This window comes from Hippopotamus amphibius, chromosome 2 (genome assembly GCF_030028045.1).
Source record: "Hippopotamus amphibius kiboko isolate mHipAmp2 chromosome 2, mHipAmp2.hap2, whole genome shotgun sequence".
Classification (NCBI taxonomy): domain Eukaryota; kingdom Metazoa; phylum Chordata; class Mammalia; order Artiodactyla; family Hippopotamidae; genus Hippopotamus; species Hippopotamus amphibius.
In genome coordinates, this window is record NC_080187.1 from 184990193 (window position 1) to 185016038 (window position 25846).

At 39.0% G+C, this 25846-nt stretch overlaps 1 protein-coding gene across 1 annotated transcript in view; it reads left to right on the forward strand.

Moving 5' to 3' along the window:
- The window catches only part of RTF1 (RTF1 homolog, Paf1/RNA polymerase II complex component), a 47538-nt gene that overhangs the window by 10456 nt on the left and 11236 nt on the right, over positions 1-25846 (forward strand). Inside the window, exons 2-6 of the mRNA XM_057723737.1 lie at positions 863-973; positions 12734-12881; positions 14595-14799; positions 19893-20007; positions 20682-20793. Coding sequence (XP_057579720.1) covers positions 863-973; positions 12734-12881; positions 14595-14799; positions 19893-20007; positions 20682-20793 — 691 coding nt within the window. The remainder of the gene's footprint in view (positions 1-862; positions 974-12733; positions 12882-14594; positions 14800-19892; positions 20008-20681; positions 20794-25846) is intronic.

Here is a 25846-nt window from a genome sequence, read left to right on the forward strand (position 1 = left end):
TTTTTGAGTTCGCGAAAAGTTACAGTAGAGGGGAGCCATGTGAGAGAGCAAATCCTGGTTGTAACCATGACTTCCTAAAAGGCGTATCTCTTCCCCTTTAAGCTCCCGTAAATCACCAGGACAAGGCAGAGGTGGTGAATGGGAATATTTGGGTTGTCAAATTAGGATTCTGATATAGCAGCCAGCATACTTACTGCTTGACCCTGGATTAAGCATCATAAATATACTTTTTTTTCCCCTGGTTTAGGCATTCAAAATAAACAAATGACCTCAGAAACTTGTAGTTTGTCACCTTATTCAGAACAGCCCCACAGATGCCAGTTTTACCATGGATTATATATACTAAGAGGGTGCTCAGAGTATTAGCTATACCAGTAAGAACGGGGAGCAAATTATCTTTATAGACATGGTTCTTATCATATCAGTTGCTGAGAATCAGTACTTCTGTAACTTATAGAGGAAATTTGGGGGTAGCCTTCAGTTTAGTTTTCTAGTCATTTTTCCATTTCAGACATACATGTCCCATTAAGAGTGAGGGAACCGATTTTTTTTGGCCGTGCCACGCGTCTTGTAGGATCCTAGTTCCCTGACCAGGGATCAGACCCGGGTCCTTGGCAGTCAGAGATTGGAGTCTTAACCCCTGGACCATTAAGGAATTCCCAGAACAGATTCTGAAAACATTTCTCTAGCACTTAGGGGTGCTTGCAGTTGGTCTGTTCACGTGATCAAAGTCCCCAGGATGATGTCCTTCGATGGAAACCACAAAAAAGGTAGAAGGGATCTAGAGAAGGCAGGCATTTTATTATTTCTGGATATATTTTCTCTGTAAACAAAACTCACGTGGCTACTTTTGTTCTCTCAGGAGCTCTTGTCGCTGGCAAAGCGGAAGCGAAGTGACTCGGAAGAGAAGGAGCCGCCTGTGAGTCAGCCTGCAGCCTCCTCAGACTCCGAGACATCTAACAGCGATGATGAGGTGGGTGCAGCGGGCTCGGCCTCTGGGGCTGACGGGTATTTGAGGGTCCTCAGTTGGCGACTCCTGACAGCCTCTTTTCCTTAAACGTAGACCTTCCGGCATAAGATCTACGAGAACTTCTTGGGGAAAGAAAATTGTGTATGGAAAGCTCTGGCATTGTGATGTTCCTTGTACTGCTGTTTACGCAGCAGGTACCTCTGCAGTGCATTCGTGGCCATTTTTTCAGTCTTTTATTTTCGGCCCTCTTGCAGAAGGGGCACAGCTTGTTAGTCACCATCTCTTTTATTTTTTTGTCACCTTTTCAACCCCACTTTTATGTTAGAAACGAAAGTCTATCAGGAATGCTATATTTTAGTGGAAAATACTTTAGCAAGACAAGAAGCTTTCTTTGGGTAAATGGAATCTATATCCTTAAGAGTGGTGGCATTAGCTTTTAAGAAGAAAGGTCCAGCTGTTCATTCTTTAAGGCAAGGTGACTTTCCCAAACTGCTGCCCACAACCAAACAAGGCCCTAATAAGAGATCCAGAACTTTAATAGAAGAGAGAGATTAGAGGAAAGGTCTTTGAAGCACTGCTACATGTTCCTCATTTGATTTAAAATACTTTTTTTCCCCTTAGTAATTTCCTGGAGGGAGGCCGGATATCACCTTTCTGTTTAATCTCTTACCCTGCAGTCTAGGAAAATATTTTTAACAGTGTACTAACAGTATTTTGTTTTAAAATTCCTCTAAAGTAAAAAATGTTTTTTATTATAATGAAATGTAGTTAATAGCTAGAACAGTATTTACCAGTGCCCTGCGTATGCAAATTAGGAATGATTGCGTTCTGATTGACTGTAGTGATATTCTCTTAATCTTAAATAATTTAACAGACCTAAAATTGCTTTGACAGCAAGAGGTAGTGAATGTGCGAATTTCATTCTTTTGTTTCATTTATTTTTCATGGAGGAACTGTAATTCCTCTAAAATTGATAAAGTAACCCAATCTGCTTAGAAAACCGGTGGGTTTTATGAAATAATTTGCTTTGTTTTGTTTTTCTATTTTTTAAAAAATGCAAAGATAATACAGGAAAATCTTGAAATAATTCCGTTTCCCACTATTCCTACATCAACTGCTTTCATCATCCATGTTCCAGAAGTCACATGCTGTGGGGTAACCCCCTTACAATACTGTATTAGGTTTGAATCTGTGTTGTGTTTGGAATACCCTGTAACATGTTTATGGTCTTTGTACTTCCTTAAGATACAGTCAGTAACTGTCCTTTGAAGCATTTTGTTCTCCATATTCCTATCATTAGGTCACTGCTAAGTACACAGTTACTGTAGGGATTCCCTTCATCCTTTTGAGCTGCTTCTGCCAGAAGGTCAGAGTATATATCAACTCTAAAGAGCATTAGAGGAGCCCAAAACTTGTGCTAGGGTAGATCCAGCGTCCATAAAAATGTTTACAGTTTAGGATTCCCTTTGTCACTCAGAGCTACGTAACCAGGTCGAAGAGTCTTCACCTTAGAAAGCTACCAGCTACTTATGTACTTATTGGAGAAAAAGCTGAGAGGCAAGCTGCACCCTGCCTTGTGGGGAATGAGAGTCTGAGTAACTTCCCCCCCACAAAGTTCTTAGCTCTTGCTGCTGCCTCCAGGTCCCAGTCCCCAGGCCCACTGGCTTCTTGTAGCTCTACTCTGGTCTGCTCCTCGCCCCCCACTGGGAATAGGAGTCTCTGTGTCATGGCCATCCTGAAAGGTGTGTGGTTTTGGTCTGCATTATCACTTTCTGGCCCAGGCTACTTGCTTAAGCACAGAACACCTCAAAGTTAGGGTGACTATTTCATTATTTTGGACAAGAGAATCTTTTTTTAAAAAATCCTACCGGGGTTGGGGGGGCAGGGGGCAAAGGGAAAGCTGGGACGAAGTGAGAGAGTAGCATAGACATATTTACACTACCAACTGTAAAATAGAGAGCTAGTGGGAAGTTGCTGTATAAGAAAGGGAGACCAACTCGATGATGGGTGATGCCTTAGAGGGCCAGGACAGGGAGGGTGGGAGGGAGTCTCAGGAGGGAGGGGATATGGGGATATATGTATAAATACAGCTGATTCACTTTGGTGTACAGCAGAAACTGGCACAACAGTATAAAGCAATTATATTCCAATAAAGAGCTTAAAAAAAAAATCCTACCAACCACTAGAGAACTCAGTGGTATTATTGGAAACTCGAGATTTACGGCTGCCACAGAGATATTTTAGAGTGAGTAGGGGACTTCTGAGAGATCCTTAGAATATTATGTTTGAAACAGAGACCCTTGTTTTTTTTTCTCTCTCATAATGAATACTCATATATCTTTGTAGGTGAAACCCATATACTGAAATAATTTGCTATGTTTTCTAGTTTCTGCTACGGATTTAATACCCTTTTTAGCTATGAACTAGGCTTTTAGAAGTTTGGTTGTTAAAATGGCAGTTCTCAGTCAGATGGAGTCTACTTGTACCGGAAGCTACTCTGGAGTTTTTTCAAATGCACCTCCCAACCCTTTCCCCTCCCATGTGGCTCTTTTATTGTTTATTGTCATTGGTGGTGATGAATACAGGTGGAAGGGAGGATGCTGGTCCCCTGAGATTTGCTAGGACAGAAAACTAGTCAGGAACGACTGAGTTAGGAGGTTAATGGGTAGTTTGTCTCAAGGAGAGACATGCACTGACTTTAGAGCAAGAAGATATCCAGCTATGTGGTACATATATACAATGGAATATTACTCAGCTGTAAAAAGCAATGAACCTGGGACGTCTGTAGAGACATGGATGGACCTAGAGACTGTCATACAGAGTGAAGTGAGTCAGAAAGAGAAAAACAAATATCGTATATTAACACATATATGTGGACTATAGAAAAATGGTACAAATCAACCAGTTTGCAAGGCAGAAATAGAGACCCAGATGTAGAGAACAAACATATGGACACCAAGTGGGGAAAGCCGGGGCGGGGGGGGGGGGGAGAATAAATTGGGAGATTGCGATAGTAAATTGTACACTCTAAATATATGCAATTTATTGTAAAAAATTAAAAATTTTTAAAAAAAGGCCAAAAAAAAAACAAGAAGAAGATATCTAGCTAATTGATGAGGGCGGGAGGGGGCACAGAGAAGTTATGAAAGTTTCCTATCCAGAAAAAGTGGGTGCATTGGTTATTAAGTCCAAGGTTCAATTAGGGGGGAATTCCCTAGCGGTCCAGTGGTTAAGACTCTGCACGATCATTGTTGAGGGTCTGGGTTCCATCCCTGGTTGGGGAACTAAGATTCCCATAAGCCGTGTGGCAAGGCCAAAAAAAAAAAAGAGGTTCAATCAGGAAAAGAATAGCAGATATTTCATGTATAGTATCTGCAGGGGGGAGAAAACCTACGTTTAATGAAAGAGAATATGCTTGTGTATTATTTTTGGTAAGCGAATTATTCTCAATCATATCTTGGGCACATGAGAAAATAAGAAGTAGAACTCTTTCTGTAAGGGTTCCATTGACTAAGCCTGGGAGATCGGAAAGCACACCTCAGTGGTAGGTTATAATGCTGGGGTGTAGCATTTGGGTGCTATCATTTCCTGTCCCTGAGAGCATTTGATAAGAGAGGTGCCATCAAGGGTACCGACAGGAGTGGCAGGGAAGAAAAATAACAAGGTTAGAAGGAGAACTAGCAGAGCTCATTCGTGAGATGAAGTTTAAAAACAAATGACCAAAACAAAAAAGTCTGTTTGTTAGGAGGAACAGAGTCCTAAATCGGGTAGTTCAGAGTCCTTTTTAGAAACATGGTCAATCTCGTGGAAACAGATAGCTGCAGCTAGATAAGAAATAAGAAGAAAGCCTAGATTTTCACTTGTTACCAGTAAAAATCATATTATCAATAGATATCAAGAAAACCTTTTTGTTGTTGTTCAAAATTTCATATAACTACATTAGACAAAGTAAGGAAACAGCTGAATTATGTTCTAATACACTCTGCCTGCGCAGGAATGATTATTTTAAAAAAGCTTCGTGTACAGTCCTGTTTTCAACATTTTTGAGAAATAAAAGCATTTGGCCCAGCGCTGTAGATCAGCACTTGTCACACCTGTTTTTTCTTTTCGTTTCTTTTCATAAATTTATTTATTTATTTATTTATTTGTTGTCTGTGTTGAGTCTTTCTTGCTGCTTGGCAGCTTTCTCTAGTTGAAGTGAGTGGGGGCTACTCTTCCTTGTGGTGCGCGGGCTTCTCATTGCGCTGGCTTCTCTTGCTGCAGAGCACAGGCTCTAGGCATGTGGGCTTCAGTAGTTGTGGCACGTGGGCTCAATAGTTGTGGCTCATGGGCTCTAGAGTACAGGCTCAGTAGTTGTGGCGCATGGGCTTCGTTGCTCTACAGCATGTGAGATCTTTCTGGCCTCGGGATTGAACCCGTGTCCCCTGTGTTGGCAGGTGGATTCTTAACCACTGAGCCAACCAGGGAAGCCCCACACCTGTTTTTTCTTCCCCAGAACTTTTGTCAGCCTTCTTGGACATATTTTATGCTCCAGCTTGCTACCTCTTCAAAGGCTCTGTTCTCTTCTTGCTTTTCCCCCATTCCATTTTTTTTCTACTTTCTTTCTTTCTGAAGCTTCTTCTCTTTCTCGCTTATCCTATCTAATCTTTTGGGTGCTGCCACTTTGATCTAGTTGCACTCCTATTCCCACTCTGTTGTCACTTACTGGCTCCAATATTTTTGTTAACAGAACATTTTGAAAAAGATACAACTTTTACTTAAAATTCATTTAGTAATAACTTTTCCAGGAAGTCAGCCTGGATACCCAAGAGCATTTTGTTATTGCTTTTACCATGCAGATAATACATGATCAGCACATGTTTCCAATAAAGGCCTTCACTGCTAAGCTAATATTTTCCTGTGTGTATATTCATTTAGTAAGGTTTTCATATACACATTACCTCTGGAAAAAGATATTCCACATAGGCGAATTATCCCAATACTAAAACTAAACTCTTGAAAGTTTAAAATATGAAACCACCATATTTGAAAAAAATTTTGATAGATATTCTTATATGTAGTTTTTAAAACTGATTTAGTCATGATTATGAGTGGCAGTTCTTATACTGTGAAATAATGACTTCCAAAATACCAAGCTGTGTGGTGCCGGTTTTTATCTTTCTTTTCTCCCCCAGTACCATAGGTAAGCAGTGGCCATTGTTCTCATCTCCTGGTAATCTGCTCTACTTCCAACTTCCTGTGTCTGATCTGCTCTGGGGTCAGGAAACCAGGGGGCCCCATAGAGTTTAGGTTGGAATACTCTGCTTTAGTACTTCAATTTACCGGTAGCTATTTGAATTGCTCATAAGCCTTTTTTTTTTTTAATGTAAGTCTTGGTTCCTGGCTATGTAGATTACCATACAGTAGCACTTCATTTATCTAGATACCATAAAATCTCATCACAAGAAAAATAAACGGACCACTTGCTTAAACTGTTTACAACAAATTCTGACACTTCCTACCAAACAGTGCAGTGGAGTACTGATTTATTTTATTTATTTATTTATTTTGGCTGCAGTGGGTGTTCGTTGCTGCGTGTGGGCTTTTCTCTAGTTGTAGTGAGCAGGGGCTACTCTTTGTTCTGGTGCACAGGCTCCTCATTGCCATGGCTTCTCTTGTTGCAGAGCACAGGCTCTAGGCATGTGGGCTTCAGTAGTTGCAGCACATGATCTCAATAGTTGTGGCTCACGGGTTGTAGAGTGCAGGCTCAGTAGTTGTGGCACATGGGCTTAGTTGCTCCATGGCACGTGAGATCTCCCTGGAGCAGGGATGGAACCCGTGTCCCCTGCATTGGCAGGCGGATTCTTAACCACTGAGCCACCTAGGAAGTCCCCTGATTATATTTTACATTTTTTTGGTATCATTTCTGTTTCACTTTTGTTTTTATCTCCATAACCAGACAGTAAATTTTTGTGATTGAGTGTAGGGATTCTCTGTGTTTTCCAGTTAAATATAAGTGATTGCTTGATTATAAGATACAGTAGTGTCTTTTGTACTTTGTTCAATTACAAAGTAATTTCTTTTAAGGGAAAAGAAAACTTAGCTATTTCTCAGTGTTCTTCAGGCTGACATTTGCATTTACTCTTCAACTTTGCTGACCCTTTTCTATCTTTAGGGGGAAAAAATACCTAAATTAGGAACCATGTCCTCTTCACACACCTCTTTGTTGACCACCGTTAAGATCTAGAATAATGACTACTGAACCCTTTTGACAAATGCTTCGATTTAGTATAACACTCAGTTCATATAGAGTCCTACAACTTTAAAACTCCAAGGGGTCATGGAGATTATTTAGATTCCCTTATTTCAGATAGGAAGACAGGCTCCCAGAAGTTCTGGTTTACTTTGCCCATCATAAAATAGTACCCTCCATTTATGTAGAACTTCATTGTTTCTGATGTACTCTAAACTTTTTTTATTCTGTCTCCTTTGAGTCTCACACTACCCTGATAGGTGGTCAAGGCAGTATTATTATTCCTACTTTACAGATAAGGAAACAGCCTCAGGTTGAGGGCTTGGGCCTTTATTTCAGTTCTTTTAACCTCTAGTCCCATAGTTTATCACTAGCCCAGCTATTCTTCTTGAACCCTACTTATCCCAAAGTATTTCATTTCACCGTAAATTCAGGAGTAACTGGGCTGCAGTGGTTTCTGCTCTGGGTCCTGAGATATAGAAAATGATCTTCCTTGCCCATTAGAGTTAACCTCTGTGAAATGTTGAAGTTCCTTTGCTTTTCTGCCTCCAGGATACTCAAAATACTCAGCATGTTAATGCCACCCAAGTCCAAAGCAACCCCTCCCAACCCCACGTTCCTGCTTGTCTTTCAGCTGAGTGCCGGCAAGATCAGCTGCTTCCCAGAGTAGGGACCGGCTTATAACACCATCTACACACTCAGTCTGGCACAGGGTCATGTAGTACTTCTAACCCTCCTTGTACCATTGCCGTCCATTAGAGTATCTGTTACAGCAGTGAGAGTCAAAGTGCTAATCTCTTTTAATTTATTAGTTAAGAAAACATCTTCCTTCTAGTCACTGTTTTAGGTTTTCATCACTGCATATATACGTGTTTTGCGTGGGCCTGCATGCATGTAGAATGCTTGGGAAAAGCATAATGTCAGTGTGTATTAGAGTCCTGACAGTGGATCCTTTCCCTTTCCTAGATTGTTTTTGAGCAGCTCTTCTTGGGGGATGTTCTGGCCTCTGTACTCAGATGCCGATCAGCAGGCACTCATTTTCTCATTCTTGCCTTCTGTGTGGTGCATTTCAGAGCACTTTTAAGGTCACAACAGAGCTTGCCTTTCAGTGGAGCCATGGTTCCCAAAACAAATTAAGAAAAGCCAGGTCATTTCCTCTACTCTCTGCTGGGTAGAGAAAGCCTGAGAGCACCTTTTTAATCCTGTCCTGTACTCTTTAGACGCCATTTACTACCACACTCTAGCAATGAAAGAATTAGTTTTCCTTCTGTCTTAGAGTCAACAGAATAAGCCTTTTGCAGGAATAGGTGAGCAATCTCTGGGCTAATGGCTGGGTTAAGATATTTCTATGTTGATTTTGCCTACCTTGACCATCTCCTTTATGGTTTATTAGATTCTGTGATCTTGAGAGAAGAGTTACTGGGAAAATATTTAAAATATGTGCTTAGACCAAAAAAACAGGAGCCTCTGGTTTATAGGAGTAAATGTAAAATATTACAAGTATGATCTATTCTGCAGGGAAAAAATCTTTTGGGAAATTATTTGAGTCTCTTTCTCTATATTAAATAGGAATAATGAGACCAGTCCCCATATTGTAAGTGATTATCTTTAGGTGGTAGAAATGCAAGTTTGTTTTGTTTTTTTAATAAATTTATTTATTTATTTATTTATTTATTTATTTATTTATTTATTTATTTATTGGCTGTGTTGGGTCTTTGTTGCTGTGCACGGGCTTTCTCTAGTTGCAGCAGTGGGGGCTATTCTTTGTTGCAGTGTGCAGGCTTCTCAGAGCAGTTGCTTCTCTTGTTGCGGAGCACGAGCTTTAGGTGCGTGGGCTTTAATAGTTGTGGCATGTGGGCTCAGTAGTTGTGGCTCACAGGCTCTAGAGCTCAGACTCAGTAGTTGAGGTGCATGAGCTTAGTTGCTCAGTGGCATGTGGGATCTTCCCGGACCAGGGCTCAAACCCATGTCCCCTGCATTGGCAGGCAGATTCCTAACCACTGCACCACCAGGGAAGTCCCAGGTTTTCTTTTTTAAGCTTTAAAAATACTTTTTTTTTTCAAAGCTTCATATAATGAACATACATTGTCCTTAAAGATGTATTCATAAGAAGTTTTGTTTTTTTAAAGTGAAGTTGCCTGCATTATTAATATTTCCCTGAAACCCTGTCATATATAGTGAGTTTGGTTGTTTGCCATTGGCATGACAGACTATTGAGTAAGCCTCAATGGAGGTGAGGCAGCTTTGTCATCTTATTTCTTTTAAAAATTGTTGGAAGGAAAAAGAACAGGGTTCCCTTCCCACACTCAGGTTCAGCCAGGAAAGCCCTTGTTAAAATGAAACATTTTATTTCTTCCAGTTTAGCTCTTATCTTTCCTCCCTCTCCCCCAGGGGATAGGCATCATAGGCTGTAGATGACAATTGCTAGGCTTAGGCAATGGCAGATTGAAGCAGATAGACAGTGGAAGGATAAGGAAACCAGATAGCTTTCTAGCACCTCCTGAATTGGATTCACCTGTGTGACTTCACATTTAAGCCTTTTTTTACCTTCATACACACTCACCCTTTCCCCCCCACCCCAGAAGTTCAGAATTTGACTCTTGCAGATGAGAAATCCAAAATCTGTAGGCAAAAATAGACCTAGCCACTCTAACACACATGTGGCTCTGGTAGCTCAGCCTCTATGCTCTCAGCCTTTTCATATTCCCATTGGGTAGAAGTACAAAGGGACTTATTTGTACAAAGAAGGGATTTCTGTACAAAGAAGGGATTTCTGTACAGAGAAGGGATTTCTGTACAAAGAAGTACAAAAAGACACCCTATTTAGAACAGATGGGTCATGCCCATTTTCATAACCAACAAATAAATATTGACTATTATGTGCATAGTTGTGCTCTTTCTTGTAAACAAAGCCAATGCAAAAGGTGTCTTATACATTCTTGACTTTAGTAATAGTTGTATTGTCAGCATAGGAAATTGATATATTTTAGCTCAGTTAACTATGAAACTGAATACTTCGGCCTCTTTTGGATTCTTTAAAACTGACCTAAAAAGTATCTTCCTTGAATTATTAAGTTTTTTGAAAATAATTCTTTTTTTAGTTTATTTATTTATTGGCTGTGTTGGGTCTTCGTTGCTGTGCACGGTTCTTCTCTAGTTGTAGCAATTGGGGGCTACTCTTCATTGCGGTGCATGGGCTTCTTATTGTAGTGGCTTCTCTTGTTGCGGAGCACGGGCTCTAGGTGCATGGGCTTCAGTAGTTGTGGCACTCAGGCTCAGTAGCTGTGGCATATGGGCTTAGTTGCTCCGCGGCATGTGTTATCTTCCCGGCCCAGGGATCGAACCCGTGTCTCCTGCAGTGGCAGGCGGATTCTTAACCACTGTGCCACCAGGGAAGTCCCTAAGATTTGAAATAGTTGGAAAATAGCCTTTAGAAGAGAAACATTAGGTTATCTTTCTAAATAGTGATCTAAGTGTTGAAATGTTAAAAGTTTGGGAAGTAAATTCACGTACAGAGAGAAGTCGCTGTTAATATCACTTGATGCATAAGTGATATATTACTTAATATGTCATTTATTCACTTAATATATCATTCTAGAACATGTAGCTGTTTTATTTTCACTTGTCCCTTCTTCCTAGCTCCTGACTACAAAAATAAAGTGGCAGTTAAAATAACAGTAAATTAAAATAAAAATCAGAAAATTAAAATAGCACCCTTTCACCATATTTTATCAAGGTAAATTAACAGACTGTAGTTCTTAAAAATAGCTCATCTGGAAGATTTCTAAGATGGAAACCTCATCAGAACTATCCCTCCACACACACCCCCAAAAAAACTCCAAAATAAATGTACTTCTGATCTTGGCTGTTGTGAGGTAGGAGGTGAATTTATGATCACATTATAGAAGGAGCAAAGACTTAGTGCTTTTGTTAAATATTAGATGTAGACATTTTATATTAATATCAGATTTATAATTCAATCTGTGATGCTGGAAAGATGAATATTATTTTTATTTTTTATCCTCCCTCTCCTTGGTTGGTTGGTTTGTTTATTTGGTATTGTCTGAGTTTGTTTTATAATTTCCATTTTTTAAAAATTTTTATTGAAATATAGCTGATTTACAAAGTTGTGTTCGTTTCAGGAGTATAGCAAAGTGATTCAGCTATATATATATTCTTTTTTAGATTCTTTTCCATTATAGGTTATTATAAGATATTGAGTATAGTTCCCTGTGCTATAGAGTAGGTCCTTGTTGGCTATGAATATTATTTTTGGAGTACACAATATAAAGTTTCCAAGTAAAGTATTTTTCACCTAAAATCATTCTCCTAAATCAACAAGTTAAAATATCAAAGGAGGTATGGTTTAATGTAAGTAAATAGTCTCTGTGAATGTTTGTTTTTGTTTTTTGCTGCATTGGGTCTTTGTTCCTGCATGCAGGCTTTCTCTAGTTGCGGCAAGTGGGGGCTACTCTTCTTTGCAGTGCACTGGCTTCTCTTGTTGCTGAGCACAGGCTTTAGGCACTAGGGCTTCAGTAGTTGCAGCATGTGGGCTAAGTAGTTGTGGCACTTTGGCTCAGTAGTTGTAGCTTGCAGGCTGTAGAGTGCTTGCTCAGTAGTTGTGGCGCACTGGCCTAGTTGCTCCACAGCATGTGGGATCTTCCTGGAACGGGGCTCGAACCTTTGTCCTCTGCATTGGCAGGCAGATTGTTAACCACTGCGCCACCAGGGAAGTCCCTCTGTGAATTTTAAAAATGATTTTATGGTCTTTCAGCCTTATAATTAAAGTGCTTGAAGAAGATTTTTTTAGCCTTGGAGTGAGTAACTGTGTATTGCCTTCCTGTTATTTTGCTGACACAAATCGCCTGTTACTTGTATTTAGATGTATGGGATCTCCTATTTCTGATCCAATTTAAATATTATGTTGTAATGTAATATATGCAGACTTTTAAAAAAAGATATATATTTTTTTAGTGATCTATTATACTTTCTGCCTCCTTGGAGTTGGTACCAGTGCTACCATCCATGCCAACCTTTTCTCCTTATGTTTTCTGAAGTTTTCTCTTGCAAACAAACTTTATTGCCTACCTTCCTGGGACCCACTCCAGAACTAAACCATGCACTGTGTACTGAAACCCAGACATACAAACCTCTAGCAATTACTGACCTCTCTGCCACAGGAAACATTAGAAGCTGTTTTCTGTACCAACTGAGTTTTAGTTAACTCAGTTGACTTGCCATTAAGGTGATACATTTGCTTTTCTATTGATGAAAAGGTATACTAATTAAATTTTATGTTTATTATATCAATTATCTACTGGCATTAAGAAATTACAAACCAGAGGTTATGACGTTTTAACCAAGATTTCAACAATCAATATTTTTCTTCCTATAATGTGTATTTGTTTTAGATCCAAAGCAACAGAGACTCACAATCATTTTGATGAACATCAGAGACTCTTAAGTCATGAATCTTACAGCTTTTCTCAATAAAATCACTGTTTCAATTTTCCTTTTTTTTCCCCTTGTAGTGGACTTTTGGAAGCAATAAAAATAAGAAGAAAGGAAAAGCCAGAAAAATAGAGAAGAAAGGAACCATGAAGAAACAGGCCAATAAAACTGCTTCTTCAGGCAGTTCAGACAAAGATAGTTCAGCTGAAAGCTCAGCCCCTGAGGAAGGTGAGTCAAGTGGTCCAGACCTGGGAGTGAACTCTTATTTGGTAGAAGCTGCAGAGTCAGAAATGGACGGAAAAGGTGCCTGCATTACAGCATAGCTGCTGCCTTTATTGCAGGGGTCTCTAATCTTTTCAGTGGTCATGGATCTATTTAGAATCTGAATGAAGCAAGAAAAATACATGCAATTTCAAGGCCCTTGAAACCCATCCAGGAAACCCATGAGGAGTCCCTATGTTAGAGTCTCCATTCACCTTAACCTGAGTGCCATCTCTTTCCTTTTTCTTGGTTATTCATAGGGTGACTGAGGAGGAAAATTCTTGAACCAGATACAAAACTTAGTAAAAAATGTTGTTTTAAAATCAGAGTTTTTGCTAACACTACTTTGAAAGTGAAGTTGTTCCAGGACTAAAATGGTAAACTTTACATTTCTTTTGAGTAACAGTGTTTATGTACAAACTGGCTTGCACAGAATTGGCCTAATCTGGTCTTTATGCGTGTGCTTGTGAATGTTAGCTCAAATTGAGTCAACCACAAAATTGCTAGTTTAACTTAATAAATACTCAGTTGTAATATGTAATGCTTTTTTCCATCACCCTTTGTCCTACCAAAATCCAATTTTATTGAGAATTCACTAATCAGTTTAATGACTTAATAAAACATTGATTTTTTTTAAATGCCAACTGTTAAATGTAGAAGAAATTATAGTTAGGAAACCACCATTTTCAACCATCATAGTAATAAATGATTTACTGAGGAGTTATCGACGAGTGCTGAAACCACTGGGTAAAAAGTTTGTTGAGGAACAAGATGTTTACATAGTCTCAGAGCATCTCCCTATACTTACTATGAAAATTGAATAGACTTATGTCAGATAATGCCATTTCTGAAATGTCAGATTTCCTGAGTTTGATCGTTGGATACTTGGTTATATAAGAAACTGTCCCTTCTTTTTCTTTTCCTTTTTTTTAAAATTTATTTTTGGCTGCGTTGGGTCTTTGCTGCGCCGGGGGCTTTCTCTAGTTGCGGCGATCAAGGGCTACTCTTCGTTGTGGTGCACAAGCTTCTCATTGCAGTGGCTTCTCTTGTTACAGAGCATGGCCTGTGGCACGAGGGCTCAGTAGTTGTGGCTTGCGGTCTCTAAAGTGCAGCCTCAGTAATTGAGGAGCATGGGCTTAGTTGCTCCGCAGCACGTGGAATCTTCCCGGACCAGGGCTCGAACCTGTGTCCCCTGCATTGGCAGGCGGGTTCTTAACCACTGCATCACCAGGGAAGTCCCAAGACTGTCCTTCTTATAAGAAGTATTTAGGGATGAAAGGTCACAATCTTTGCAGCTTACTCTCAGTTCAGCAAAATAAATGACAAAAATGTGTAAATTGTTTTATGTATGTAGATAGAAAGTAAATTGGTGACGTTAACAATGGGTGAATGTACAGGAATCAAGCTATTCTTGCAGCTTTTTCTGTAAGTCTGTAATTTTTTCAAAATACAAAAGTCAAATTAAAAAGATCATGCTGGTGTTTTCATTGCAGCGTAAGTTTCTGTAACCTGTGTTTGCATTTGCCAAAGGCAGACCAAGGACTTTCCCAAAGGAGGTGAGATGACCGTGTTCCACCTCACCTAGGAGAGCCAAGGGGTAAATGCGTATCAACACAGGGGCCACCTGTGGCTCTGTCTTCTGCAGCATCACCTAATCTTGTGTTTGGGCCTTTGTTGCAGGCGAAGTGTCAGATTCTGACAGCAACAGCTCTTCCTCTAGTTCAGATTCAGACTCTTCCTCAGAAGATGAGGAATTCCATGATGGCTATGGTGAAGACCTCATGGGCGATGAGGAAGACAGGGCCCGTCTGGAACAGATGACTGAAAAGGAGCGAGAGCAAGAACTGTTTAACCGCATAGAGAAGAGGGAGGTGTTGAAAAAAAGGTAAAGTGGTAGTTTCTTAATGATAAAATAAAATAATAAAGTAATTTCTCAGAATTCACATTTGGAGCCCTGTCTTCACAGGATTCAAGACTTGAAATTTCTCTTCATTATTTATGATTTGGGGATCTGACTATCCTCCTAGCATGCTTTTTGTATTTTTTTAAATGCAAATGTTAAATTGCTTTTTGATATACAAAGCAGCTTCAGTATTTTGGATTACTTTTGCCATACTTCAGTGGCAAGAGTTTTTCCTTATCTCCTAACAGAATTTCAAGGTGAAAATAAACTTGGCTTTTGTCTCAGGAAATAAAATAGTCCTCAGAATTCAGATCCTTCCCTCCCTATCTAATATTGTGAAAGAAACATAGAAGCATTTTCCTTGGCAGCAGTTTGTCCCATTTTGTCTGGGAGCCTGTTTGGCCCTTCTGGAAACCGTATTAAGTCTGCTGAGTTATCCTAGACAAGAATATTTGGCTTCCAGTCAGCTGCAAGTAATAGACATTGTTTTGAGTGTGAATGCTTCCACAGTTACCTATATTGGAACAAACAGGACTTAAGAAACTGTACCAGAGTTGCCAGATGGTTAAGAATGACTTCTGAAATTTCTATTTCTGAACTCTGGAGAGCATAACAAGAGGTTCTCATATAAAGCCAGTAGGGCCCTATGATAAAATCACAGAGTAACTCAAGAGTAATGGATGGCTTATCTCAAGCTTGGTTTTTGTTTTTTTCACCTTATATGAATGAGGCAGTGGACTGACTGATTCTGGAAGAATGTTTACAGTGATGATAATTAAGGCAGAAGTTCAGAGCCATTCACAAAAAATTGAGATTGGGGTTTTTTTTTTAATTAATTTATTTATTGGCTGTGTTGGGTCTTTGTTGCTGCATGGGGCTTTCTCCAACTGCGGCAAGCGGGGGCTACTCTTTGTTGCTGTGCATGGGCTTATTGCAGTGGCTTCTCTTGTTGCGGAGCATGGGCTCTAGGTGCTTGGGCTTCAGTAGTTGTGGCACTCAAGCTTAGTAGTTGTGGCTCGAGGGCTTAGTTGCTCCGCAGCATGTGGGATCTTCCTGGCCCAGGGCTTGAACCTGTGTCCCCTGCATTGGCAGGTGGATTCTTAACCACTGCGCCACCAGAGAAGCCCAAGGTGTCATTTTTGGTTGTTAGATTCTTCACCCATTCTAGAACTTCCTCTTTTTAAATTTTTATTTATTTATTTATTTATTTAAAGTAAGTGCAGGCAGCATAACGGTAGCTTGGTTGTGCAAAGAGCACTGACATTTTCCGTCAGAAAGTCTAGACTTAAGTCAGACTCACTGGCCAGGTTATCTGAGTTAGTCACTTACTGTCCTTCTGCCTCAGCTTCCTCCTTGGGGATTGTTGTAAGTCCTGAGTGAGATGATACATATAAGAACATAAGAACACAATGTAAATATAAGCTATTAACTTTTTTAAAAATTGAAGTATAGTTGATGTACAGTATTATATATTACAGATGCATAATTTAGTGATTCACGGTTTTTAAAAGGTTATACTCCATTTATCATTATTATAAAATATTGGCTATATTCCCTGTGTTGTACAGTATGTCCCTGTAGCTTATTTTATACATAATAGTTTGTACCTCTTAATCCCCTACCTCTAAATTGCCCCTTTCTGCTTCCCTCTCCCCACTGGTAAGCACTCATTTGTTCTCTGTATCTGTGAATCTGTTTCTTTTTTTGTTATATTCACTAGTTTGTTGTATTTTTTAGACTTCACATATAAGCGATATCATATAGTGTTTATCTTTCTTTGTCTGACTTATTTCACTTAGCATCATCTCCTCCAAGTTCATCTGTGTTATTGCAAATGGCAAAGTTTCATTCTTTTTTGTGGCTGAGTAGTATTCTATTGTGTATATATATACACCACATCTTCTTTATCCATTCATTCCATTTTGGCAATTGTAAATAATGCTACTATAAACATGGTGGTACATATATCTTTTCAAATTAGTGTTTTTGTTTTTTTCAGATATATACCCAGAAGTGGAATTGCTGGGTAATTCTATTTTTAGGTTTTTGAGAAACCTCTATTCTACTTTTAGGGTTTTTTTTGTTTTGTTTGTTTGTTTGTTTTATTGGCTGTGTTGGGTCTTTTTTTGCTGTGCTCGGGCTTTCTTTAGTTGTGGTGAGTGGGGGCTACTCTTCGTTGTGGTGCGCGGGCTCCTCATTGCCGTGGCTTCTCTTGTTGCGAAGCACGGGCTCTAGGCACATGGGCTTCAGTAGTTGCAGCACATGGGCTCAATAGTTGTGGCGCACGGGCTTAGTTGCTCCACGGCATGTGGGATCTTCCTGGAGCAGGGATCAAACCTGTGTCCCCTGCATTGACAGGCTGATTCTTAACCACTGTGCCACCTAGGAAGCCCTATTTTTAGGTTTTTGAGAAACCTCCACAGTGGCTGTGCCAATTAATTTTCTTCCCGCCTCACCGACATCTGTTATTTGTGTTCTTTTTGATGATGGCCATTCTGACAGGTGTGAGGTGATCCCTCATTGTGGTTTTGATTTGCATTTGCATTGGTGATTAGCAATGTGAGGATCTTTTCAGGTGCCTGTTGGCCATCCGCCTTTCCTCTTTGGAAAAGTGTCTGTTCAGGTCTTCTGCCCATTTTTAATTAGGTTGTTTGTTTTTTTGACGTTGAGTTGTATGAGCTCTTTATATATTTTTTGATATTAACTGCTTATTGGTCATATCAATTGTAAATATTTTCTCCCATTCAAAAGGTTGTCTTTTTGTTTTGTTGATGGTTTCCTTTGCTGTGCAAAAGCTTTTAAGTTTAATTAGGTCCCATTTGTTTATTTTTGCTTTTATTTCCTTTGCTTTAGGAGATAAATCCAAAAAAACATTGCTGCAATTTATGTCAAAGAGTGTCTTGCCTATGTTTTCCTCTAGGAGTTTTATGGTTTCTGGTCTTACATGTAGGTCTTTAATCCATTTTGAATTCATTTTTGTATATGGTGTTAGAAAATGTTCTGATTTCATTCTTTTACATGTAGCTGTCCAGTTTTCCCAGTCAGGTATTAACTTGTAAAAATAACTTTATTGAAATATATTTTACACACCATGGAATCTACCCATTGAAAGTGGTTCAGTGGTTTTTTATCTATTCATAAAGTTGTGTAGCCATTGCCAGAATTTAATTTCATAACATTTTCATCACCCCAGAAAAAAACCCCTGTATTTATTTGTACTCAGTTATCTCTGTTGTCTTCCAGCCTTAGGAAACAACTAACTTACTTTCTCTATAGATTTGCCATATCTGGGCATTTTATGTAAATGAAATCATAAATATGTAGTCTTTTGTGCGTGGCTTCTTTCAGTTAGCGTATGTTTGAAGTTCATTCATGTAGCATGTTTCAGTACTTCATTCCTTTTTATGGCTGAATAATATTCCATTATGTGTATATACCACATTTGTTTATTCTTTTTTGACATCTTTTTGCTGTTGTGAATAGTGCTACTATGAACATTCATGTACACATATTTGAGTATCTATTTTCAATTCTTTTGTATATATACATAGGAGTGGAATTGCTGAGTCATATGGTAATTGTATGTTTAACTTTTTGAGAAACCACCAAACTGTTTTCCATATGTAAAAGAGTTCCAGTTTCTCCACATCCTTGCCAACACTTGTTATTTTTCCTTTTTTTGATAATAGCCATCAGGGTGAATGTGAAGTATCTCCTTGTGGTTTTGATTTACATTTTTCTTTTGACTAATGATGTTGAGAATCTTCTCAAATCCTTGTTGGAGAAATGTCTGTTCAAGTGCTTTGCCCATTTTTTAATTGTGTTATTTGTCTTTTTGTTGTTATAAGAGTTCTTTATATATTCTGGTTACTAGACCGTTATCAGATACATGGTTTGCAAATATTTTCTCCCATTCTATAGGTTATATTTTTCACAGTCAAGTATTGTTTTTTGTTTGTTTGCTCTTTTGTTTTATTATTTATTTATTTATTATTTATGTGGCTGTGCCAGGTCCTAATTAGGCATGTGGGATCTTCATTGCCACATGCGGGATCTTTATTGCAACATGCAGGCATGTGGCATGCGGGATCCTTTTTAGTTGTGGCTTGTGGGCTCTTAGTTGCAGCATGTGGGATCTAGTTCCCTGACCAGGGATCAAACCCAGGCCCCCTGCATTGGGAGTGCAGAGTCTTACCCACTGGGCCACCAGGGAAGTCTCTTTAGGTATTATTTAATTTCTTTCAACAATCCTTTAGTTTTTGGTGTAAAAGACTAGCACTTGTTTTGTTAAATTTATTCCTAAATATTGTATTCTTTTGGATGCTACTGTAAATGGAATTGTTTTCTTTGTTTCATTTTTGGATTATTCATTGCAAGTGTACAGAAACAGTTACTTTTTGTACATTGACCCTATTAAGAACTAAGTAAAAAATTTTATAATTGGGGTTATTTTAGAATGTTATGAAAAGAATTTAATGTTTGTTATATTTCTTTATTCCTTCCATAAAGTTCCTTAAGTTCACACAAAAAAATAGTTTTGCTTCATAAAAGCCTGATTTTTGTTACAGGGAGAGAGCCTAGATTACATTTAAAAGAATAGAATGTTTATCCATGTTTGCTGGGGTGGAACTGAGTGAGGCATTCTTCCTAATGCAGAAAGGTGGAGAGTAGTGTTTTTAAAATACAGCCTGTGTCTTGACCACCTTAAAAATGAGATGGTGGCTTTCTGTGGCTTCATTATGTTTCTAATGGGACACCAGTGGAGTTGATCCAGGAATCAACTATTTTCTTCCACTGCGTGAAGTTGAGGAAGAGCTGTGTGTTACCAACAGGATACAACAGTATCCTGAATATCTTCTATCATTTTAAGTCCATTCCACCTTAATGCTTTCAAGTACTTTTGATATATTTATATTCAATATTTCTAATATAAGATACATTGGAATTTCTTGCAGGAAACCAAAACATTTATTAACTCATTCCCCCCACTTACTTCCTTTCTCCTATCTAATAGAAATCAGTCTTTACAAATAGTTCATTGCCACTTAAAAACCAAACAAATATCTTTTAAACAGATTTGAAATCAGGAAAAAACTGAAAACAGCCAAAAAGAAAGAAAAGAAAGAAAAAAAGAAAAAGCAAGAAGAGGAGCAAGAAAAGAAAAAACTGACACAGATTCAAGAATCTCAGGTAGGAGGTTCAATAGTCCTTGTTAGCCAAAGAATAACACCTCTGTTTTGAGTGTGTATGTGTGTTTATGTAAAAGATGGGTTTGTATTAATCAGCCTAGATCAGTTAGTGCAAGTCTATTTACCTGCTGTCTTCATCTTGTAGGTTTCATTAATCTCTGGACATACCATTTCACCATTAGCTGTGATGTTTAACTCCTTGGGAATTCTACTCAAGTCTACATGTAAAAAGCAGCTCATTGATGTGTGAGCATTCCTTAAGGGAAAGTTGGTAAACTTCCTGTCCCAGGTAGCTGAATTGGTTATGATGTTTACTCAGGTGTATGTCATCCTGGACTTAGTAATAAACGTAGCTGGGAAAATTAGTCATCTCTGCATTTATCACAAAAAGCTTTGTTGACAGTATTAACAAATATTAGCTATGACCTAGAGAGTCCTTCCAGAAAGTGTTCATTACAATTCTTAGGCTTTCTGTTTATTAGGCAGGTAAGATAGGGACTGACTTTACTGCTCTATCCTCTTTGTCCACAAGAGGATGCTCTCTCCCCTTCAGCAAATTTCAGTTTCTGCAGCCAATATAGATTCACACTGGAAAAGTGAATGATTGTTAGGTATAGAGAATGTTAGCATCAGCTGTTGGCAAAAGAGCCACCCTACATATCTTTCCCTTTCCAGGTAACATCCCACAACAAGGAACGACGTTCCAAACGGGATGAGAAACTAGATAAGAAATCTCAAGCCATGGAGGAGCTAAAAGCAGAGCGAGAAAAACGGAAGAACAGAACAGGTAAGTGGGGAAAATGTGATGGCTACTTTGTGTCTTTGATCATATGATTTGACTTCCTGATGCCAATTTTTAGTATAGGCAGTTCCAAACACAAACAGAAAATAGTGTGATTGACCCCATGAACCCATCCTCCAACTTCAGCAGTCAACTCATGGCCAATCTTAATAAATCTACACTGTCCCTCTTCCTTTGGGTTATTTTGAAGTAAATCCCAGCATCATCATAGTTCAACTATAAATTTTTCAATATGTGTCTCTAGAAGATAAGGACTCTTATTATTTTAAACACAACTAAAGTACCATTACTACACCTAAAAAATAGTAACAAATATTTTCTCCCAGTCCATAGGTTGTCTTTTCATTTTATTTATGGTTTCCTTTGCTGTGCAAAAGCTTATAAGTCTGATTAGGTCCCATTTGTTTATTTTTGCTTTTATTTCTATTCCCTTGGGAGACTGACCTAAGAAAACATTGGTACAATTTATGTCAGAGAATGTTTTGCCTATGTTCTCCTTTAGGAGTTTTATGGTGTCATGTCTTATATTTAAATCTTTAAGCCACAAAATGGTGATGTTCTAATCTATCATTCTTTCTTCATTTATTATCCGGTATACTTCTATAAAGAGAAACTTCTCATCAGCTATTCAGTTATCACTGGGGACATTTTGTATAGGAAAGGCAGAATAAATGCTTGCTTTTTTTTTTCTTTTTAATCCCTTTTATTTACTGATTTTCAAAACAACAAGATAGTTCCTTAGTAAACTCCAAAGATAACCAGTGAGATTTGTTTATTTTGAATATCCTTGTAAACTCATTATTGTTGAGACTCAAGTTGTCTTATCTTCAGCCAGTTGTAGCCTGAGTGCTTTTGACATAAAAACCCCAGTAGTTTTTATTTTTTCTTTTAAATGCTATGAAATGCCTTCTTTCTTTCTTTATTTTTTAAATATTTTTTTATTTTATTTATTTATTTAGGCTGCGCCAGGTCTTAGTTGCAGCACGAGGGACCTTCCTTGCAGCATGAGGGCTTTCTAGTTGCAGCATGTGAACTGTTAGTTGCAGCATGCATGCAGGATCTAGTTCCCCAACCAGGGACCAAACCCATGCCCCCTGCATTGGGAGCACAGAGTCCCACCCACTGAACCACAAGGGAAGTCCCCCAAGTGGTCTTTTTTCTTTTCTTTCTTTTTTTTAAAAAAAATATTTATTTATGTATTTATTTATTTGGTTGCACTGGGTCTTAGTTGTGACAGGCAGGTTCCTTAGTTGCAGCTCATGGGCTCCATAGTTGTGGCACACCAGCTCTTTAGTTGTGGCATGTGAACTCTCTTAGTTGAGGATCTAGTTCCCTGACAAGGGATCGAACTTGGTCCTGCTGCATTGGGAGCATGGAATCTTAACCACTGCGCCACCAAGGAAGTCCCCCCACCCCACACACCCCTCCCCTGCCTGCCCCAGTACCAGTAGTCTTTAATAGCTTTCTTGCTTTCTAGATTTGGAATCAGCCATTTCTCTAAGGAGCCCTGTTTGGTGTTTTGGTTTGGGGTGGGGGATTTTATTTATTTATTTATTTTTTTCCTCATGAGAAATTGTATTTAGACACCATAGTTTAGACAAGGAGCACTACTGGGTTGGTTATTATTTCTAAGTCTTTTCAGTGTCCAGAGCTAGGATCTTTTTTTTTTTTTTAAGGATAAATTTATTTTGAGCCTCAAACTGGTATGTGTATTTCATAACCAGGATGCCAAGTTTTTTTGTTTTGTTTTGATTTATAACAACTTTCTTAAGGTATAATTAAGGTACTATACTGTTTACTCATTTAAAGCATACAATGCAATGGCTTTTAGTATATTCAGAGCTGTGTAATAAAACTCAGTGAGTTTTAAAATGTTTCATTACCCCAAAAAGAAACCCTGTATCCCTTAGCTATCATTCCCCCCAGACCTATTACCTCCCAGCCCGAGGCAACCACTCATCTACTTTCTGTCACTATTCTGGACATTTCATATAAATGGAATCATACAATATATGGTCTCTTGTGTCTGGCTTCTTTCACGTACTATGCCTTCTAGGTTCATCCATGTATCATAGCATGTATCAATACTTCTTCCTTTTATGTCTGAATAATATTCTGTTGTATGGATGTACACATTTTATTTATCCATTCGCCTCTTGAGGGACATTAGATTGTTTCCACTTTGGGGCTGTTATGAATAATGGTGCTCTGAGCATTTATGTGTAAGTTGTTAGGTAGACACGTTTTCATTTCTCTTGCACATATGCTTAGGAGTAGAATTGTTGAAGCATATGATAACTCTATGTTTGAACTTTTGAGAAACTGCCAGGCTGCTTTCCAAGAGGCTTAACGATTTTGCATTCCCACCAGGAGTGTACGAGGGTTCCACTCTTTCCACAGCCTCACAAACACTGTCATTGTCTTTTTCATTATAACCATTTTAGTGGGTATGAAGTGGCATCTTGTGGTTTTCATTTGCATTTTCCTAATGACTGGTGATATTGAGTACCTTCTTGTATGCTTATTGGCCATTTAGATATCTTCTTTGATGAAATGTCTAGTCAAGTCCTTTGTCCATTTTTTTTTTTTTTTCTTTTTTCTTTTTTGGCGCACGGGCTTAGTTGCTCCGCGGCATGTGGGATCTTCCTGGACCAGGGCTCAAACCCATGTCCTCTGCATTGGCAGGCGAATTCTTAACCACTACGCCACCTAGGAAGCCCCTTTGCCCATTTTTTAATCAAGTTCTTCGGCTTTTGTTGTTGTTGAGTTGTAAGACTTCTTTAATTATTTTGAATATTAATTCTTTATCAGATATATGATTTTCAGATATTTTCTCCCATTCTGTATGTTGTCTGTTCACTCCTTCTATTTTTTGGGGGGGCGGAGGGGGCTGCATTGGATCTTGGTTGCTGCCCACAGGCTTTCTCTAATTGCAGCTACTTTTGCTGGTGGTGCAAGGGCTTCTTATTGTGCTGACTTCTGTTGTGGAGTGCAGACTCTAGGCGTGCGGGCTTCAGTAGTTGCGGCGCACGGACTTAGCTGCTTCCTGGCATGTGGGATCTTTCCAGACCAAGGATGGAACTCGTGTCCCCTGCGTTGGCAGGCAGGTTCTTAACCATTGTACCACCAGAGAAGTCTTGTCTGTTCACTCCTGATAGTGTCATTTGATACATAAAAGTTAATTTTGATGTACTGTTTATCTTCACTTTTTTATCTTTTGTTGCCTGTGCTTTGGGTGTCATATCCAAGAAATCATTGCCAAATTCAGTGTCATAAAGCTTTCCACCTGTTTCCTTCAAAGAGTTTGATAGTTTTAGCTCTTATATTTAGATCTTTGATCCATTTTGAGTTAATTTTTGTGTATGGTGTAAGGTAAGAATCCTCTTTTTTTTTGGCATGTGGGATATCTACTTTTCCCAGCTCAAGTTTTTGTTTGTTTGTTTTGTTTGTGGGGTTTTTTGGTGTTTTTTTCTTTTATAAATGTATTTATTTATCGGTTGCATTGGGTCTTCGTTGCTGCATACGGGCTTTCTGTAGCTGTGGCAAGCGGGAGCTACTCTTCATTGCAGTGGCTTCTCTTGTTGCAGAGCACAGGCTCTAGGTGTGTGGGCTTCAGTAGTTGTGGTGCATGGGCTTAATAGTTGTGGCTCACGGGCTCTAGAGCGCAGGCTCAATAGTTGTGGCTCACGGGCTTAGTTGCTTTGCAGCTTGTGGGATCTTCCCAGACCAGGGTTGGAACCCGTGTCCCCTGAATTGGCAGGCAGATTCGTAACCACTGTGCCACCAGGGAAGTCCCCCAGCTCAAGTTTTTTTTTTTTTTTTTTCTGTTTTTATTTTTTTATTTTTTTTAATTTTTTTGGGGGTACACCAAGTTCAATCATCTGTCCCAGCTCAAGTTTTTGAAATGACTCATTTCCCTATTGAGTGGTCTTGACATCCTTGTTGGAAAACATCTGACCATATATGCAAGGGTTTATTTCTGGGCTCTCTATTTTATTGGTCTGTAGTCGGGGTTTTTTGTTTTTGGTTTTGGTATTTTTAAATTATTTATTTATTTTGTTTATTGGCTGCATTGGGTCTTCGTTGCTACGTGTGGCCTTTCTATAGTTGTGGAGAGTGGGGGCTACTCTTCATTGCAGTGTACAGACTTATTGTGGTGGCTTCTCTTGTTGTGGAGTACAGGCTCTAGGTGTGTGGGCTTCAGTAGTGCAGAGCATGGGCTTGGTAGTTGTGGCCTGCAGGCTCTATAGAGCACAGGCTCAGTAGTTTTGGCACACAGGCTTAGTTGCTCCGCAGCATGTGGGATCTTCCCCAACGAGGGCTCAAACCCGTGTCCCCTGCATTGGCAGGAGGATTTTTAACCTCTGCTCCACCAGGGAAGCCCTGTATGTTGGTATTTTGAATGACTGTGTTTTTTTGTGTTTGTGTTTTTTTTGGTTTTTTTTATTTTTTATTTTTTACAATAAACTGCATATATTTAGAGTGTACAATTTGATACCCCAATCTCCCAATTCATTCCCCCCCCAACCCTCCCCGCTTTCCCCACTTGGTGTCCATGTTTGTTCTCTATATCTGTGTCTCTATTTCTGCCTTGCAAACCAGTTGATTTGTACCATTTTTCTATATTCCACATATATGTGTTAATATACGATATTTGTTTTTCTCTTTCTGACTCACTTCACTCTGTATGACAGTCTCTAGGTCCATCCATGTCTCTACAAATGTCCCAGTTTCATTGCTTTTTACAGCTGAGTGATATTCCATTTTATATATGTACCACATCTTCTTTATCCATTCATCTGTTGATGGACATTTAGGTTGCTTCCATGTCCGGGCTATTGTAAATAGTGTTGCAATGAATATTGGAGTGCATGTGTCTTTTTGAATTATGGTGTTCTCTGGGTATATGCCCAGTAGTGGGATTGCTGGGTCATATGGTAGTGAATGACTGTGTTTTAAAGTCACTTGTTGGGAGTTCCGTGGTGGTCTAGTGGTTAGGATTCAACACTTTCACTGCCGTGGCCTGGGTTCAATCCCT